The sequence below is a fragment of the Nilaparvata lugens genome, chromosome 13, assembly GCF_014356525.2.
Source record: "Nilaparvata lugens isolate BPH chromosome 13, ASM1435652v1, whole genome shotgun sequence".
Taxonomy (NCBI): domain Eukaryota; kingdom Metazoa; phylum Arthropoda; class Insecta; order Hemiptera; family Delphacidae; genus Nilaparvata; species Nilaparvata lugens.
Genome location: NC_052516.1, coordinates 12,154,472 through 12,172,198, shown reverse-complemented (window position 1 = coordinate 12,172,198; position 17,727 = coordinate 12,154,472). Strand labels below are relative to the sequence as shown.

The window sequence follows — 17,727 nt, the reverse complement described above, 5'->3', positions numbered from 1 at the left end:
TTGTCGTTGACTTCGAAAGTTTATTTTATTCATCCAAGTAAAATGATAGTATCTTATTGCAGAATACTTATTCAATTCTAGAAGCATAAACTGATTCCGTTTCATAAACCATTTTGTAAACACGTTCACATCAAATCAGAATCAGCTGACTTCAAGGTTATTTTACAGCCCTAGGGCCGTAAAACTTTTACCGGCCTGGTCAGAAAACAATCATTTTCGGCCTCCATATGACGCACGAAAACCAGCTCATTACATCCAAGTGGGGCGAAAAATCAATTTCCACCGTTGTTTCAACAACCTAATACAGTATTCACAAATTTCAACCAGACCGCAATCATAGCACTCTACACTGATTAATCTATAGTGAGGTCCACGTTATAAAGGCCGTGGAGAAAGATAGGAGACAACGTTGCCGATCCTCTGTCTTGTCAATGCCTTCTATAGACGGTAGCTGATACAGGTTTATTGATGTAATATTAACTGTTCGTTCTCGTTTAAAAACCAATCAATTATATTTTATTAAGCAAGAAATTATATGTTTCAATAATTCCATAATGAATTTTCATAAGTAACATGAAATATTTTGTTAATTAATTATAAAGTCTACATTGTTAAAAGACGATCTGGCAACAGAGCAAAGCGAGAAAGTGATATCAGATTTGTCGAATGAAAGGCAAGGATAGCAATAGCAATGCTAATCAAACACTGCCATTATAACGTGGACCCCACTACAAGTTAACTGTAAATTTTTTTTTACAAAAAATAAATTTCAATTTCAATTATCTTACTCACTTTTATTGAGACGATCAAATAATTTGGACAAGTTGAAAATGAATAACAACTGACTTACCAAAACATAATCGATTATACATCACATTCCACGTTGATTTTGGTGATTAAATAAGGATTTAAACGGCTTAAAACTTTAAAAATTGATTTGAAATTAAAAAACAATTAAGCGCAAGCATTAACAAATTCAGCCGATGACCGCTGTCTAGCTCTAGCATAGAGTTGTCGATAATACTCTTCCAAACTCAAATAAAAATTCTTGCGTCCGTCTCTAAAGGCTTTATCGCTTTTCTCGTCTAATCTAGAGCTTTCTTGCCTGAAAAAGAAAACAAATATGTCTTCAATTATCTATTTCAACTACAATTCTCTCTGAAAAAACAACATAATTACATGTGAAACAGCACATTTGAAATGTTGCATAAATTAGAATTGGAACCGTTTTGTGATTTAGCCTGTGGTACTTTTGTAGAAGTTGTGTGATTCTGAATGATTGAATGAATCATTCAATATCATCTAAATATCAATCATCCATTTCAACTACAATTTCAATAACTTCATTGCAGTTTGCCAGATTTTATCAACACATCTGAATTTCTATCAAATAATGAAATTTCAGGTCAGATTGTTTGACTGTTTCATGAATTTGTAAACTGAGAAGGTTTAAATGTAAAGAACGTAACTAATAAACAAAAACTATGAATACTGAATGAGCCAATAAAATATCCTATAGTGAGGCCCACGTTATAATGACAGTGTTTGATTGGCAATGGTATTGCTATCCTTGTCTATCATTCAACAAAGCAGATAGCGCTATCCCTTTCTCGCTTTGCTCTGTTGCCAGATCGTCTTTTAACAATGTAGAATTAATAATTACCAAAATATTTAATCTTAATAACTAAAATTCATTATGAAATTATTGAAAAATATAATTTATTGCTCAATAAAATATAATTGATTATTTTAAACGAGAATGAACAGTTAATATTACATCAATAAACCTGTATCAGCTACCATCTATAGATGGTATTGACAAGTGGAGGATCGGCAACGTTGTTCTCCTATCTTTCTCCACTGCCATTATAACGTGGACCTCACTATAGCTCTGTCCTTTTCCAGCTCCGCACCGTTGACAAATAGTTTGTAGGCTATGGAGGTATATAATAAACTACCAAGATATTCAATCTCCTCAATAATAAAAATGTATTATTAAACCATGAAATAGTTATTTGTGCAACTAGTGCGCAAAGTGTGTTTGCTGCACCGAAAGAAACGTTTACGCCCGAGCCGTAGGCGAGGGCGGAATGGTTTGTTGAGTGCAGCAGAGGAACTTTGCGCACGTATTTCACATTAAGTTTTTCCTACAGTTACCATTGAATATGAAAAGTGGGTAATTATGGGTAAAATTGCCTGAAATGCATCAAATGTTTTTCTGTGTAATTTTATTATTGATAAAAACCTTAATCCTAAAATCCTAAAGTCCTCGTTGTCCTTGGTTATAATATATAATGAATAATAATTAGCGCGTTGTGCTTGGTTGCACCTCTGCTCACTATAGCAGCCACAGCAGTCACTGTTACCAACTTCATTTTGATTTTGCTGCACTGTTGCTCCATATAACCTACTAAGTATTTTGCGTTGCCATGTTGCAAATCTGGAGTGCAGAAAAATTTTTCCCGCACTAGAGCGGAAAAGTGATTCTTTGCGTTCTGTAATCAGTGCAGCAATGGCCACTTTTCAACGTAACTGTAGGAAAAGATATATTTACTAGATATTTAGGTTATGTTAGGCTTACCATGGACTTATACTATCTCATATTAGGTATGCTATTTTAGTATGGGGTAATTCATCTCAACAAAATATGGACAGAGTGTTTAAGATTCAAAAGAAGGCACTCAGATGTATAGAGAAAGTGAATAGGTTAGACTCTTGTAGGCCTTTATTTAAAAAGCTTGGTCTATTAACTGTGCCATCTTTGTATGTATATGAAGTTGTAACGCATGTGAAAACGAGTGGTGTGATCCAGAATTCAGATGTTCATGAGTATAATACGCGAAACAGAGCAGATTATCATATAATGGGTCACAATAGTAGGTTATTTGAACAAAAACCAGATTATATTGGTAGGAAATTTTATAACAAGCTACCTCAAATCTTGAAAAGTAATGATGATTTGAAGATTTTCAAAAAAACAAATGAAAAAATATTTAGTTGATAGAGCTTTTTATAGTGTACAAGAATTCCTTTCAAACCTAAACTAGGTTGAACTACTTAGTGTTAGAATTATTATGTAATAACATGACTTGTCTTATACTCCATGACTGGAGTCTTTAGGACGTAATCTTAAAAAAAATAAAAATATGTCATGATGGGTTCTATAGTGAGATCAACGCTATAATTGTAGTGGAGAAAGATTGATTGATTGATTGAGTACTTTATTTATGTAGATTACAATATATACTGGCTTATACACTTATATACAATAGCTTACAATACAGCAAAATTATAGATGAATTTACATAATATAGACTAAGAAAATAATTATTGAACTGTATATGATATGAAAAAGTAATTTGTAATATAATAACTATGGATAATTATATTGTTATGCATCTACATAAATTGGCGGAGCTTTGGACATAATATCAATGTCCATTCTTCGGAAAGAATATTCAAAATATCCTACCCACTAACTCTCTACCAAAAGAGATGGGAGATAGCGTAGCCGATTCTCTGCCTTGCCACTGCCTCCTATAGAGGATAGCTGATACCGGTATATCTGATAGGATATTAACTGTTCATTCTTGTTATATTTTAGTCAAGAAAAAAATTCAATTATCAAATAATACATTTTCATGATTGAGATAAAATATTTTGTCGATCAATAAGATTTATCAATTGTTGAAAACCGATCAGGTAACATTGCGGAGGTAGAAAAAGATCGCGTTATTTGCTTTTCCTACAGTTACGTTGAAAAGTGGCCATTGCTGCACTGATTACAGAACGCAAAGAATCACTTTTCCGCTCTAGTGCGGGAAAAATTTTTCTGCACTCCAGATTTGCAACATGGCAACGCAAAATACTTAGTAGGTTATATGGAGCAACAGTGCAGCAAAATCAAAATGAAGTTGGTAACAGTGACTGCTGTGGCTGCTATAGTGAGCAGAGGTGCAACCAAGCACAACGCGCTAATTATTATTCATTATATATTATAACCAAGGACAACGAGGACTTTAGGATTCTAGGATTAAGGTTTTTATCAATAATAAAATTACACAGAAAAACATTTGATGGATTTCAGGCAATTTTACCCATAATTACCCACTTTTCATATTCAATGGTAACTGTAGGAAAAACTTAATGTGAAATACGTGCGCAAAGTTCCTCTGCTGCACTCAAGAAACCATTCCGCCCTCGCCTACGGCTCGGGCGTAAACGTTTCTTTCGGTGCAGCAAACTGACACTTTGCGCACTAGTTGCACAAATAACTATTGCCGACTATCAACTGTTCATTCTTGTTTATATAATAATGAATTATATTTTATTCGTCAAACTGTCATCATTGGCTTAATTTGATGAATTAATACTATTCATAAGGATAATGCTAACAGCTCAAAGTGAATCTTACATTATGAAACAACATTTAGGGCCGGTTTCAGAGCTCAGTATTTGGCCAAGTTCAAGACTTTGAACAGCTGGTGTCAAAAAATTGGCTTTCCAGAACGGGACGTAGTCACAGTCCGCGTTAAAATTAAATTTCGAAAAACTAGAAAATTGAAAACAAAAATATAATAAAGAGAAAATAGTGTAAAGTTTCAGCTATTTTGAATTATTTAGGAATGTTTATTTTCGTCAAGGGAAAACTTAATAAATAAAACTTAAAACTTAAATAAATACTGTCATAAAAACTGCGACTACGCCCCGTTTTGGAATAGTTATTTGTGCAACTAGTGCGCAAAGTGACAGTTTGCTGCACCGAAAGAAACGTTTACGCCCGAGCCGTAGGCGAGGGCGGAATGGTTTCTTGAGTGCAGCAGAGGAACTTTGCGCACGTATTTCACATTAAGTTTTTCCTACAGTTACCATTGAATATGAAAAGTGGGTAATTATGGGTAAAATTGCCTGAAATGCATCAAATAACTTAGTAGTGTTTGAATGGCGGGGGGCAGCTGTGTGGTGTGTGCTGTGGTGGCACTGTGCTGTTGCTGTCCTCGTTATAATATATAATGTAATAATTAGCGCGTTGTGCTTCGTTGCTCACTATAGCAGCCACAGCAGTCACTGTTACCAACTTCATTTTGATTTTGCTGCACTGTTGCTCCATATAACCTACTAAGTATTTTGCGTTGCCATGTTGCAAATCTGGAGTGCAGAAAAATTTTTCCCGCACTAGAGCGGAAAAGTGATTCTTTGCGTTCTGTAATCAGTGCAGCAATGGCCACTTTTCAACGTAACTGTAGGAAAAGGCAATTTTCTGACTCCAGCTGTTCAAAGTCTGGAACTTAGCTAAATCCCGAGCTCAGAAACCGGCCCTAGATGTTACTATCATAAATCATACTATCTACATCGTAAATCATGACATAAAAAGCGAATAAAGCATCATGAATGAAATTGAATGAATAATATATGTTTGAAAAAGATAGAAGGATGTGTATGCAAAGGAATTAATGAAATAATTATTGAAATAGTTATTTGTATATCTAGAGTGAAAAGTACGACTTTTTCTCCCTGAGGGAAAAGTTTGAAGCCCGAGGCGAAGCCGAGGGCAACAATTTTCCTGAGGGAGAAAAAGTATTTTTCACTCGTGATGTACACAACATTTTTCCTCCATCTACATTTTTTTATAGAAACTGCAAATAAAATCATTTTAATAACTTACGTATTGGTGACAATGTTTCCTAACAACATAACCTAAAATCTAAAACCTAAACATCGGCCGTCTGATTGGCACTGCCGATTGCGCTATCTAGCAAAAGTTGTCACAATTATATCAGCTGGGTGTCTACCAAAAATGGCTGACTCCAGATCACGCGGTTCAGATTTGAATTGCAGATCAAAAATATTTGTTGGCTGGTATTTTGAATAGAATAAGATATTTTAAAAATTGTATAAATTTTTATCGTCTACTAATATTAAGAAGTAATATTATACAAACATATATTTCATGAGTTGATCAAATTTCTGGTTGTAGTATTGAGTTCAGTTGACTCAATGACAGACACCTCTTTATGCTTTCTCATCTGAGCTTAGACCTTCTAACCTATTATAATGTAAGTTTTTAAAATAGAGATGCTTCCCATGTTATTTAAATGGAGTCACTTTTACTCCCTAGGGAGTTTTTCTGTTTTTTACTACCGAGAGCGAAAAAGTGACACTTTAGTATTATGTTTCAGGGAGTAAAGTAAGTACTTTAGCGAGTAGGTGGAGGAAAAGTAAACTTATGAGTGAATGAATGAACTTTTTACACAATATTTACAAACAATGGAATTGAAAAATAAAATACCAAACAAGGATAGATACCGCTGCTTGATGGTGGACTCTTCCGTCCTTTTCCTTCGCCACTCGTGGCACGAATATATGCCACAGCTGCACCCCTGTATGCCGGGTGCAGAACGGTCACCCATCCACCTCTGGTCCGCGGTAACGTCGCCACCCAGTGCCGATTTTAGAACAGTTATCGAGCGAGGCTCTATCTGGTTGATACAGTTGGGACAGTCGGCTTGCAAGTTTCTGCAACAAAACATTTGATGGTTGTGGGTTCGAATCCTGTCAAGGGCATGGTTGTTTACCTCCTCTTTATTATTTCTGAAGAGCAAAGAATTAGTTGAAATTAAATTAAATTTGTTGCTTTTCATAGATTACACAAAATACAAGTTATGAACAGTTATCTATTATACTATTAACTATTTGAACTGAGTTTGGTTCACTATACGTCAACTTATAAAATCAGCTTACTTCAAAAATTGAGTGAATATTTCTTTGTAATAGTGGAGGGATATTGTGGTAGATAATCATATTGAAGATAGATACTTATCATTATACAGGATGTTTACGAACTCCCTTGTTTACCAAAACTCTAGGGCATTGTTCCTGGGTAAAATACATATCTAAATATCATATTTAAATTGTCCGGAAGTATTCAGTTACTCACACAGTGGCCATTTTGATTTTCCGCTTATTATTTTTTTTCTAAATAATGGTTAAACATACAAAATTGAAACTTTGCACGATCATTTATAACAACTAGACAAAGCAAGAAAAAAATTATGATAATTTTTTAAATTCATAAAACAAAATGGCGGCCATTTAAAATGTTGTTTCTTAAATAACTCAGAAACCGTTGGTTTTACAAATACTTAACAAGAATGATTTTTTCCAATAAATTTAACTGCCTATCGATTGGTACCAGATGTTTCAAGATTGGACCAATATTAACTGAGATATGGCAGCTTTAGTGGTTGATGACCCACCTTCAGAGGGTTATGTAACGTTATTTTATTGTTTGAAATGACCTAAAATCGCTTACTATTAACATGCAATGCAAATAGAGATTGTTGCATCATTGAAGCGACTCTATCAGCATGCCTTGGTTTGCACTGCAACAAACTTTCAGTAGTCACCTATCACTAGAGCTGCCCAATCTTGAAACATTTTGTACCAATGGATAGGCAATTAAATTCACTAAACAAAGTAATTCTTGTAAAGTTTTTGTAAAACCAACGGTTTCTGAGTTATTTAAGAAACAACATTTTAAATGGCCGCCATTATTTGTTTTATGAATTTGAAAAATTATCATAATTTTTTTCATGCTTTGTCTAGTTGTTATAAATGATCGTGCAAAGTTTCAATTTCGTATGTTTAATCATTATTTAGAAAAAAAATAGTACGTGGAATAATCAAAATGGCCGCTGTGCGAGTAACTGAAGACTTCCGGACAATTTAAATATGATATTTAGATATGGTTTTTACCCAGGAACAATACCTTATAGTATCATGGTAGGGAGTTCGTAAACACCCTGTATATTATTTTACTTGAAAATTATACATACACATAATATTTAAAAAAACATTTCTGATAAACTAAAATCGGTTGCTACTCCATTATCATTTTCCAGTAAACTAAAAGCTCAAACATCAAGCAGCAAAATAAATGGAGCCCTGTGATTGGTAGTTGGTTAATCTATCAAGGTCGCAGTCTGTCATTGGCCGAGACAAGACACGCCCACAGTATGAGGAAAATAAGAATACAAATTTTTGTAAAATTCATTGTATATTACTACACGACAACAAAGATTGGAACACTTAGTGCTGGTTGCACGTAGGTCAGTTGAATTTTAATTGTGATTAATTCCACGAGAACCAATCAGAGAAGCCGTTTTTCAAAAAAGCATTCTCTTATTGATTCTCGTGAAGTTAATCACGGTTAAAATTTAACCGACGTTTGTGCAACCGGGCCTTAGTAGCTAACAGAAATAACTAGAAAAGCCTGGTTTGTGACAGAATGACGTAGAAGTTCGGGATGAAAGAGAAAGAAGAAAGGAATGAAAAGGGAAAGAAGAGGATAACGGAGGAGCCGAATATGACGAAGAAGAAAATATAGGAGAGCAAGTAGAAAAGAAGACAGAAGAGAAAGGAAGCTATGAAATGAAAGAAAGGATCATTTCAAAGTAAAGGTTTATTCACTTTACCATGAACAAATATTTTAAAAGAAATGTATTTTTAGAACTCAATTCATGTAAAACTGAGTAAAGAAGTTGTTTAAACATGCAAATAATTGAAACATCTAGAATGTATCTTCTTCTTCCTCATCCTCTTCTTCTTCTTCTTCTCCTTTTCTTCCTTTCACAGATTAGGCATTGCTGCCTGTTCCGAGCCTCAGCGTCTCTAAAATCTAGAATGTTTCTAAAACAATAAAAAATTGAACTTACTTGTATGAAGGACCGTATTCGTTTTCCTGTGCTCTATCAAGTTCGTCTATCACTGGAACTATGTTCAACAACATGCATGGACAACCTGGAAAAAATAATACTCTTAAAAAATATAGGTTTTTGGAATTTCAATTCTATGATTAAAATTACACAAACAATTCTACAGGATTGTCTTTGTAATAGGGCACACATAGTTCCATGAATGATAACCTACATACGTTATAGAACTAGCTTAGTAACAATAAGCATGTTTCTTTCTTTTCCTACAGTTACGTTGAAAAGTGGCCATTGCTGCACTGATTACAGAACGCAAAGAATCACTTTTCCGCTCTAGTGCGGGAATAGTTATTTGTGCAACTAGTGCGCAAAGTGACAGTTTGCTGCACTGAAAGAAACGTTTACGCCCGAGCCGTAGGCGAGGGCGGAATGGTTTCTTGAGTGCAGCAGAGGAACTTTGCGCACGTATTTCACATTAAGTTTTTCCTACAGTTACCATTGAATATGAAAAGTGGGTAATTATGGGTAAAATTGCCTGAAATCCATCAAATGTTTTTCTGTGTAATTTTATTATTGATAAAAACCTTAATCCTAAAATCCTAAAGTCCTCGTTGTCCTTGGTTATAATATATAATGAATAATAATTAGCGCGTTGTGCTTCGTTGCACCTCTGCTCACTATAGCAGCCCAGTCACTGTTACCAACTTCATTTTGATTTTGCTGCACTGGTGCTCCATATAACCTACTAAGTATTTTGCGTTGCCATGTTGCAAATCTGGAGTGCAGAAAAATTTTTCCCGCACTAGAGCGGAAAAGTGATTCTTTGCGTTCTGTAATCAGTGCAGCAATGGCCACTTTTCAACGTAACTGTAGGAAAAAATCTTTTCTGCACTCCAGATTTGCAACATGGCAACGCAAAATACTCAGTAGGTTATATGGAGCAACAGTGCAGCAAAATCAAAATGAAGTTGGTAACAGTGACTGCTGTGGCTGCTATAGTGAGCAGAGGTGCAACCAAGCACAACGCGCTAATTATTAATTAGATAATATAACCAACGACAACGAGGACTTTAGGATTTTAGGATTAAGGTTTTTATCAATAATAAAATTACACAGAAAAACATTTGATGGATTTCAGGCAATTTTACCCATTATTACCCACTTTTCATATTCAATGGTAACTGTAGGAAAAACTTAATGTGAAATACGTGCGCAAAGTTCCTCTGCTGCACTCAACAAACCATTCCGCCTACTCGCCTACGGCTCGGGCGTAAACGTTTCTTTCGGTGCAGCAAACTGCCACTTTGCGCACTAGTTGCACAAATAACTATTTCCGATCGCTGTATTGTTTTTGCTAACCTAATAAATAAATAATAGAGAAAATATAGCATGAGGCATTGACAAGACAGAGGATCTTTCTCCACTGCCATTATAACGTTGACCTCAATATAGCTAAGTAACAATATAGAAAGTAGAGAAAATATAGAGCTGGATAGTTTATTCTATATTTTCTATATGGAACAATCACAACTGGATGTTAGTGAAAAAAAATTTTAAACGCCTTTCACATTCTTAAAATTTGATAAATTATTTACAGATTGTTAAATTTATTCCATGATATGAAAAAATACAGACTTCAGGAATCACTTCAAGAGATTGAATTAAGTTATATTGATTGTGATTTATAGAATCTCTTTGTTAAGATAAGTTTAGAATACTACTAATCTATCAAATGTACAATTTTAATGAATTTTTATATTTTTTATAGACTATATTTTTATGAATTTTATACTGTTGCACTCACAATTCTCCAACTGTTTAACAGGACTACTGGATTGTCTCTGCTTTCTCATTTCTTTCTGATCACCACAGCAGTATTTACACGTATTTTTCTTCGGTTTTGGCTGTAAAGCACACAATAATTATCTTCAAAATAGAAAATAACACACATATACATTAGATTGAGAGATAGGATAGATGATGGACGATAAAGTAAACATTATAATGAGACGTATAATTTGTGATAATTTATAAAAAATGTGATTTGGTGATTTGCTTAATTCACAATTCAACTTAAAATTTGTAGCCTAATGCTAGTGGATAATCTAGTTGACTATAGTGAGGTCCACGTCATAATGGCAGTGGAGAAAGATACGAGAACAACGTTGCCGATCCTCTGTCTTGTCAATGCCTTCTATAGACAAGTTTATTGATGTAAAATCAACTGTTCATTCTCGTTTAAAATAATCAATTACATTTTATTAAGCAAGAAATTATATTTTTCAATAATTTTATAATGAATTTTCATAATTAAGATGAAATATTCTGTTAATCAATTATTAATTCTAAATTGATTAAAGACGATCTAGCAACAGAGCAAAGCAAGAGACAGCGCTATCAGTTTTGTTGAATGATAGACAAGGAAAGCAATACCATTGCTAATTAAACACTGCCATTATAACGGAGACCTCATTATAGCTTACCAATAATAGACTATGAAATAGCATCATGAAAACGTGATAAACTAACCTGACATGAGTGTTGATAGGGTAAATAACATTAGGGTAGATAAATGACATTGGGTAATACGGCAAAGCAGAATATCTAAAAGGATCTCTCTGCCCATAAAAGCTATAAGAATAAATAAATAAATAAAAAAAAATAAATAAATGAATAAATAAATAATTAAATGAATAAATCAACTGACCTTAGGTTTATTGTCCAATTCAGAAGAGGAATAATCCCCTGAAGGAAAGTAATCTTTGTATTTTCTGCAGAGAATACATTTGCATACAGTTGAGCCTTCCTCATCTTCAGGTGGATCACAATTACAGTTAACTGAAACAAGATAAAATATTTGATACAAATTTATCAAAATAGATACAAATTATTCTCACAGAAGAATCCAGATAGAGACAAAAACAACAGTTGAAGAGGACACAAATTTTCAATTTTTAATCAGATAAAGAGATTTTCCACAGAAATTACTAGTAAGACTACCATAGAAAAAAAATAGCATAAGAAGATATCCCCATGGTTTTTAGAATTCATTCAAAGTTTGCAAGTTTTGTATCAAATTATGGTGTTGTGTATCGAGTTGAGATGATACTGTATCATATTGTGCTGATACTGTATCATGTTTGGTGATAGAGAGAATATAGCATAATAAGATATCCCATGGTTTGTAGATTTCATTCAAAGTTTGGAAGTTTTGTATAAAACTATGGTGTTGTTTATCGAGTTGAGATGATACTGTATCATATTGTGCTGATACTGTATAATGTGTGGTGATAGAGAAAAGGTAGCATAAGAAGATATCCCAATCTCCCATGGTTTGTAGAATTCATTCAAAGTTTGGAAGTTTTGTATCAAATTTTGGTGCTGTGTGTCAAGTTGAGATGATACTGTATCATATTTTGTTGATATTGTATCACGTGTTTTGATACCATAGAGAAAAGATAGCATAAGAAGATAGCCCATGATATGTCATTTATGTCCCAAATTTCACTGTTAACTCAAGCCGATAGTCCTAGTAGTTCTGTTTCGTGAAGCTATGTGACGCTGGTAGTCTCTCATACTGTGCCGTTCTTACACTCCCAACAACACAGTAATAATAGACAGTAGTAGACAGTAATCGACTGGAGTTAACAGTGAGAATCGGAACATAAACTGCCTATACCATTGGATATAAACTAATGCTATCTTACTACTATGCTAATACCCTATAGGGCTATAGACTATTCTTTTTACTATAAAACAGAAATTCAAAGTTAAATGCTGTAAATCACCCCGAAGACTTCTGCTACTGCAAATATTGACAACAGGGTTAACAGCTAGATGGAAATTCGATGAGAGCAACTATCCGAAAATTGTTTGCCAGCCCCGGAATCGAACCCGGTACCTCCTAATTGCGAAAGATAACTTGCAGTAGCAGACGACTTCGTGGTGATTTACAGCATTTAACTTTAGGATTTCCATTTTATAGTGGAAAGAATAGCCTATAGGGTATTAGCATAAGTTGATATCCCATGGTATAGGCCTAGCTCGTTCATGTTCCAAGTTTCAAGCAGGTTTTTGTCAACTCACGCCGACTACTGTCTATTATTACTGTGTTGTTGGGAGTGTGAGAGTGTAAGAACGGCACAGTATGAGAGACTACCAGCGTCACACAGCTTCACGAAAGATAACTACTATAGTGACGTCCACGTTATAATGTCAGTGTTTGATTAGCAATGGTTGTGCTATCCTTGTCTATCATTCAACAAAGCAGATAGCACTATATCTTTCTCGCTTTGCTCTGTTGCCAGATCGACTTTTAACAATGTTGAATTAATAATTAATTAGAATACTTCATAATTATTTTGTTAATTCATTAAGAACGGCACAGTATGAGAGACTACCAGCGTCACATAGCTTCACCAAAAACAACTACTAGGACTATCGGCTTGAGTTGACAGTGAAATTTGAAACAAACGCCCTATACCATGGGATATCTTCTTATGCTATCTTTTCTCTATGATAGGCCTACTAGAATTTCGTTTAATAATAATTATTTTTCGCCACACTGCACAGAAAGCAGCTGTTTTCCAGTCCCTAAGTTGATCTGAAAGACATTGTTTGCAGACGACTCTCGTCTGACGTCAGAACAGGTTTCTTTCCGGCAGAGTCCGGAAAGAGTACCCTTTCCAGCCGCTAACATGGAACTAAGAAAGGTGATCATAAAACAGCTGATCAAAAAACTTTTCATTATTTGTGTTCATTATTCAATAATTAAAACATTTATAATAATATCATTTTATTGTCATTTGAAAGAATAAAAATTATAAACTCAACCTCCCACATAATTGAACATAATCTTTTAGGTTATTTTGACAAATCAGGATGAAAAATAAAAATACTTGGACAATTTCCTGATATTCAGATTACCTCAGATTTGCTAGAGCTATGACCTTCCACTTCTGCTTTCGGAAGTGCTTAGTAAAACAATTATTATTTTATTATTATTATTATTATTATTATTATTAGCCGTCAAGCTCCCAGATGGAAGACGCTGAGCAAAATTTGGTTCATTTTCCTGATGTCTGCTTCTATGTTAGAGTATTCTTCAACTTTGGCTGTTTTCTGTAGTCTATAACCATCTTCGGTCTTTCTTGGTCCAAGTATTTTTCTAATTATCTTCCTTTCTTCTTTTTTCAAATTTTCAGTATCTGTTTTTCTGCTAAGTGTTAGGAATTACAATAATGTAATTATTATTTTATATATATTATTTATTTTTGTGTGTGGCGAAAAATAGCGTTCGCACCACGGGCAAAAGTGTTTTTCCGGCTTTCAATCTTTTCTAGTCCTCGGCCTACGGCCTCGGACTTGAAAATCGATTTCGAGCCGGAAAAATCTCATTTTCTGCTCTAGGTGCGAAATATACTATATCGATTAGCATTCGAATAAATGCAATGTCTTATCTATTTTCAGCTATTCTTCTGCTGAATACACAACCAGTTTCGGCCAGTTATGCCTTTACAAAGTGTCCAAAAAAGATTTATTTACTTGACACTATATTTGATTTGGGAGAAGACATCAATCTATTTCCAATTACAGTTTCAAATATTATCATAACTTACTGTGCGGTACAATATCTTCTTTCTCTTCTCTGAGCTTTTTGCTTTCAATAGCTGCAGATCTGTTTCTAGTTTTAGTCAGCCGTTTATGTTGTTTAGGCCGAAACCCTGGTCTCCTGTAAATAGAGAAAATGATAATTGAATCTAATTTTACATAAAAAAAACTGTGAAAGATTTCACTTGAAAAATTCAGTATTTTCATTTACTGTAAGTTAATCCATTTCAAAGGGATATAAAGCAAAGTTTGAGCACTGAATAACAAGTTTCATTAGTTTTCTAGAATTTGGAGTTTTTATGAGGTGAAACGTTTTTAGAAGTGACATGAAAAGAAAGGAACCCGAAAGGAAGTATATTGGGACACACATTAAAAATTTGGCGTTCCTTATACAAGTAGTTCTGTGAACAGTAGACCTCACGCAGTATTCTCATCCACAAGTACCTGATTGAAACTATAGACCTTATGGAAATACAGCAATAGGCTGGCTTCTCAACACATCTGTGAAATCACTTGTCAGCTGATTTATGAATAACTCTATAGTCTGATTTTTACTCTAATATTGGCGTATGAAGGAGGCTCCTTTTTCCTTTTATATTATCCTTGAAATTCAAAATTTCCAAAAACCTTGTATATACGTCGACGAGCAATTGAAAAAGGAACATACCTGTCAAATTTCATGCAAATCTATCACCGCGTTTCGCCGTAAATGCGCAACATATAAACATTTACACATTAAGAGAAATGCCAAACCGTCGACTTGAATCTTAGACCTCACTTCGCTCGGTCAATAAAATACTGATTGATGGATAATTTTCATAAAAATATAGTGCATCAGATTAAGCGAAGACTAAGCACACCTGAGGAGGCGCGGCTTGGTGATACAAAGTGTTGATCTTATGGAGATTACCTTATCACACCGTTCCACACCATGCCCGATTCAGTGTGTGTGAGTTGTTCCATTCAAACCAATAAGCAAGAAGCACCTGGATGCAAAATGCCGCATCGCGCCTCCTCAGGTGTGCATCCAGCTAAAGTTTGTCATGAGATGCATTATCTGTTTGGCAGTACGAAGTTCGCCGGGCCAGCTAGTATACAAATACAATCCAGGTAAAAAAACAACAGGCATTTGCCCAAAACTGTTCTAAACCTTAATTTGGAATACACAGTCTAGAGGTTATGACAGTTAAAAGTGACTATCACTATAGAAATTACCTGGGTAATGGACCAATGAGGAACGGAGTCTGCACATTGGAGTTCTTCTTTGCTTTATAACAGTCACAACATTGGCAGGTATCTGAATGACATACCGCTCTCTGTCTTACTAATGGACTCACATCTTCTGTCCTATTCTCTGTGAAAAAAATAAAATTAAGAATCAAACTTTGAGTAGATTTAAAATCATATTCAACAACTAACATATTTCAAGATGAGTGAAAAACTACGGTCAGATTCACCTTTAGGTGCGTACAGATATACGCGCTACGAACACGAGCATGAACGTTACACGAGACGTTACGCAATATGTTCGCAAGAGGTTCGCAAGATGATCATCTTGCGAACTGCTCGTGTAACGTTCGTTTGCGGAGCAGAGCGTAAGTCTGTACGAACCATTATAGTCAGTGTTATACTCAACTCACACTTATGCGACTCAGGTCGAGAAGAGACTCGACTCTAGTTGAGAGCATGTGTTTCCAAATGGTGACACTCAGACCAGTCCACTCTAGTCTCTGCGACGTCACCATTTGAAAACACATGCTCTCAACTAGACTCGAGTCTCTTCTACACCTGAGTCGCGTAAGTGTTAGTTGAGCCTTAATGATATGACAGCATAGTTGCCAAGTTCCTTTTTCCACCACATTCTATAGTAGATAACTGTGATTGACCTGAATCGGTCCTTGACATAGGGGTTGACATATATGAGTGTCAAAAATAAACACTTATTCACGTGTTTTAACTTCATCAAACATAACACATAAAGGGCCGGTCTCCGAGCTCGGGATTCAGCTTCAACACATTAAAGATTCGATGGATCGAGTTTATCCTTCAATTCAATTTAAATTGTTCTTCAATTCAATATCTATTTCTAAGGGCCGGTTTCCGAGCTCGGGATTTAGCTAAGTTCTAGACTTTAAACAGCTGGAGTCAGAAAATTGGCATTCCGAAACGGGGCGTAGTCGCAGTTTTTATGATAAACTTTACTTTCTCATTTCTATAATTGGAAACGTTTTTCCCTGACGAAATGAAACACTCCTAAATAATTCAAAATACCTGAAACTTTACACTATTTTCTCTTTATTTTATTATGTGTTCAATTTTCTAGTTTTTCTAAACTTAATTTAAACGTGGACTGCGACCACGCCCCGTTTTGGAAAGCCAATTTTCTGACTCCAGCTGTTTAAAGTCTAGAACTTGGCTCAATTCCGAGCTCGGAAACCGGCCCTTAGAAATAGATATTGAATTGAAGAACAATTGAAATTGAATTGAAGGATGAACTCAATCCATCGAATCTTTGTGTTGAAGCTGCTATTGATGTATTAATAATACCGTATTATTAGATTACTTTTCACATTCATTGACCGAGCGAAGTGAGGTCTAAGATTCAAGTCGACGGTTTGGCATTTCTCTTAATGTTTTTTAAATGTTTATATGTTGCGCATTTACGGCAAAACGCGGTAATAGATTTTCATGAAATTTGCCAGGTATGTCCCTTTTTTAATTGCGCGTCGACGTATATACAAGGTTTTTGGAAATTTTGCATTTCAAGGATAATATGAAAGGAAAAGGAGCCTCCTTCATACGCCAATATTAGAGTAAAAATCAGACTATAGAATTATTCATCATAAATCAGCTGACAAGTGATTACACAGATGTGTGGAGAAGCCAGTCTATTGCTGTATTTCCATAAGTTCTATAGTTTCAATCAGGTACTTGGTGGATGAGAATACTGCGTGAGGTCTACTGTTCACAGAACTACTAGTTTTCCCATTCTTCACTTATTAATAATAATAATAATAATAATAATAAAGCTTTATTGACATTCTAAATAGAACAAAAGCCTCTCATATGAGGTAATGATATTTTGTGCTGGCACTTATTACTTGATAAATATTTATTGGACTTGTTGAATTTGTAAAGTACCTGCCTTTGATGAGACAGTGACTGGATTGATGACCCGTTCAGGACTGCAGTAATTCACAACCTCCTCAATCACCACCCGCGTTGAGATCTCAGCTTTTGGCGATATTATACCCTGCAACAGATAATTACAGTTCAACATCTACATCATCTAAATAAATTAGGGAAAATTTTTGATTCGTTTATACGATTTTACAGACACAAATCACAAAAACAGCTGTGCTTAGTGAGAGAAGTTGTGTGTGTATTTTTGGGTTCAAAATTTTAT

At 34.7% G+C, this 17,727-nt stretch overlaps 1 protein-coding gene across 4 annotated transcripts in view; it reads right to left on the bottom strand.

The window, feature by feature from the left end:
• Nucleotides 1-773: 773 nt before the first annotated feature.
• Nucleotides 774-17,727, bottom strand: part of LOC111064137 — a 34,950-nt gene continuing 17,996 nt past the window's right edge. For 3 of the 4 annotated variants that reach the window (XM_039439839.1, XM_039439837.1, XM_039439838.1), the window contains 8 exons: nt 17,463-17,574; nt 15,537-15,675; nt 14,330-14,442; nt 11,419-11,549; nt 10,516-10,615; nt 8,715-8,799; nt 6,307-6,516; nt 774-1,105 (listed from right to left, as the gene is read on the bottom strand). In XM_039439839.1, the coding sequence (XP_039295773.1) occupies nt 955-1,105; nt 6,307-6,516; nt 8,715-8,799; nt 10,516-10,615; nt 11,419-11,549; nt 14,330-14,442; nt 15,537-15,675; nt 17,463-17,574 (1,041 nt within the window). In that variant the 3' untranslated portion in view covers nt 774-954. Of the gene's footprint in view, nt 1,106-6,289; nt 6,517-8,714; nt 8,800-10,515; nt 10,616-11,418; nt 11,550-14,329; nt 14,443-15,536; nt 15,676-17,462; nt 17,575-17,727 lie in introns of all 4 variants that reach the window. The other variant, XM_039439840.1, reaches the window with a different exon arrangement.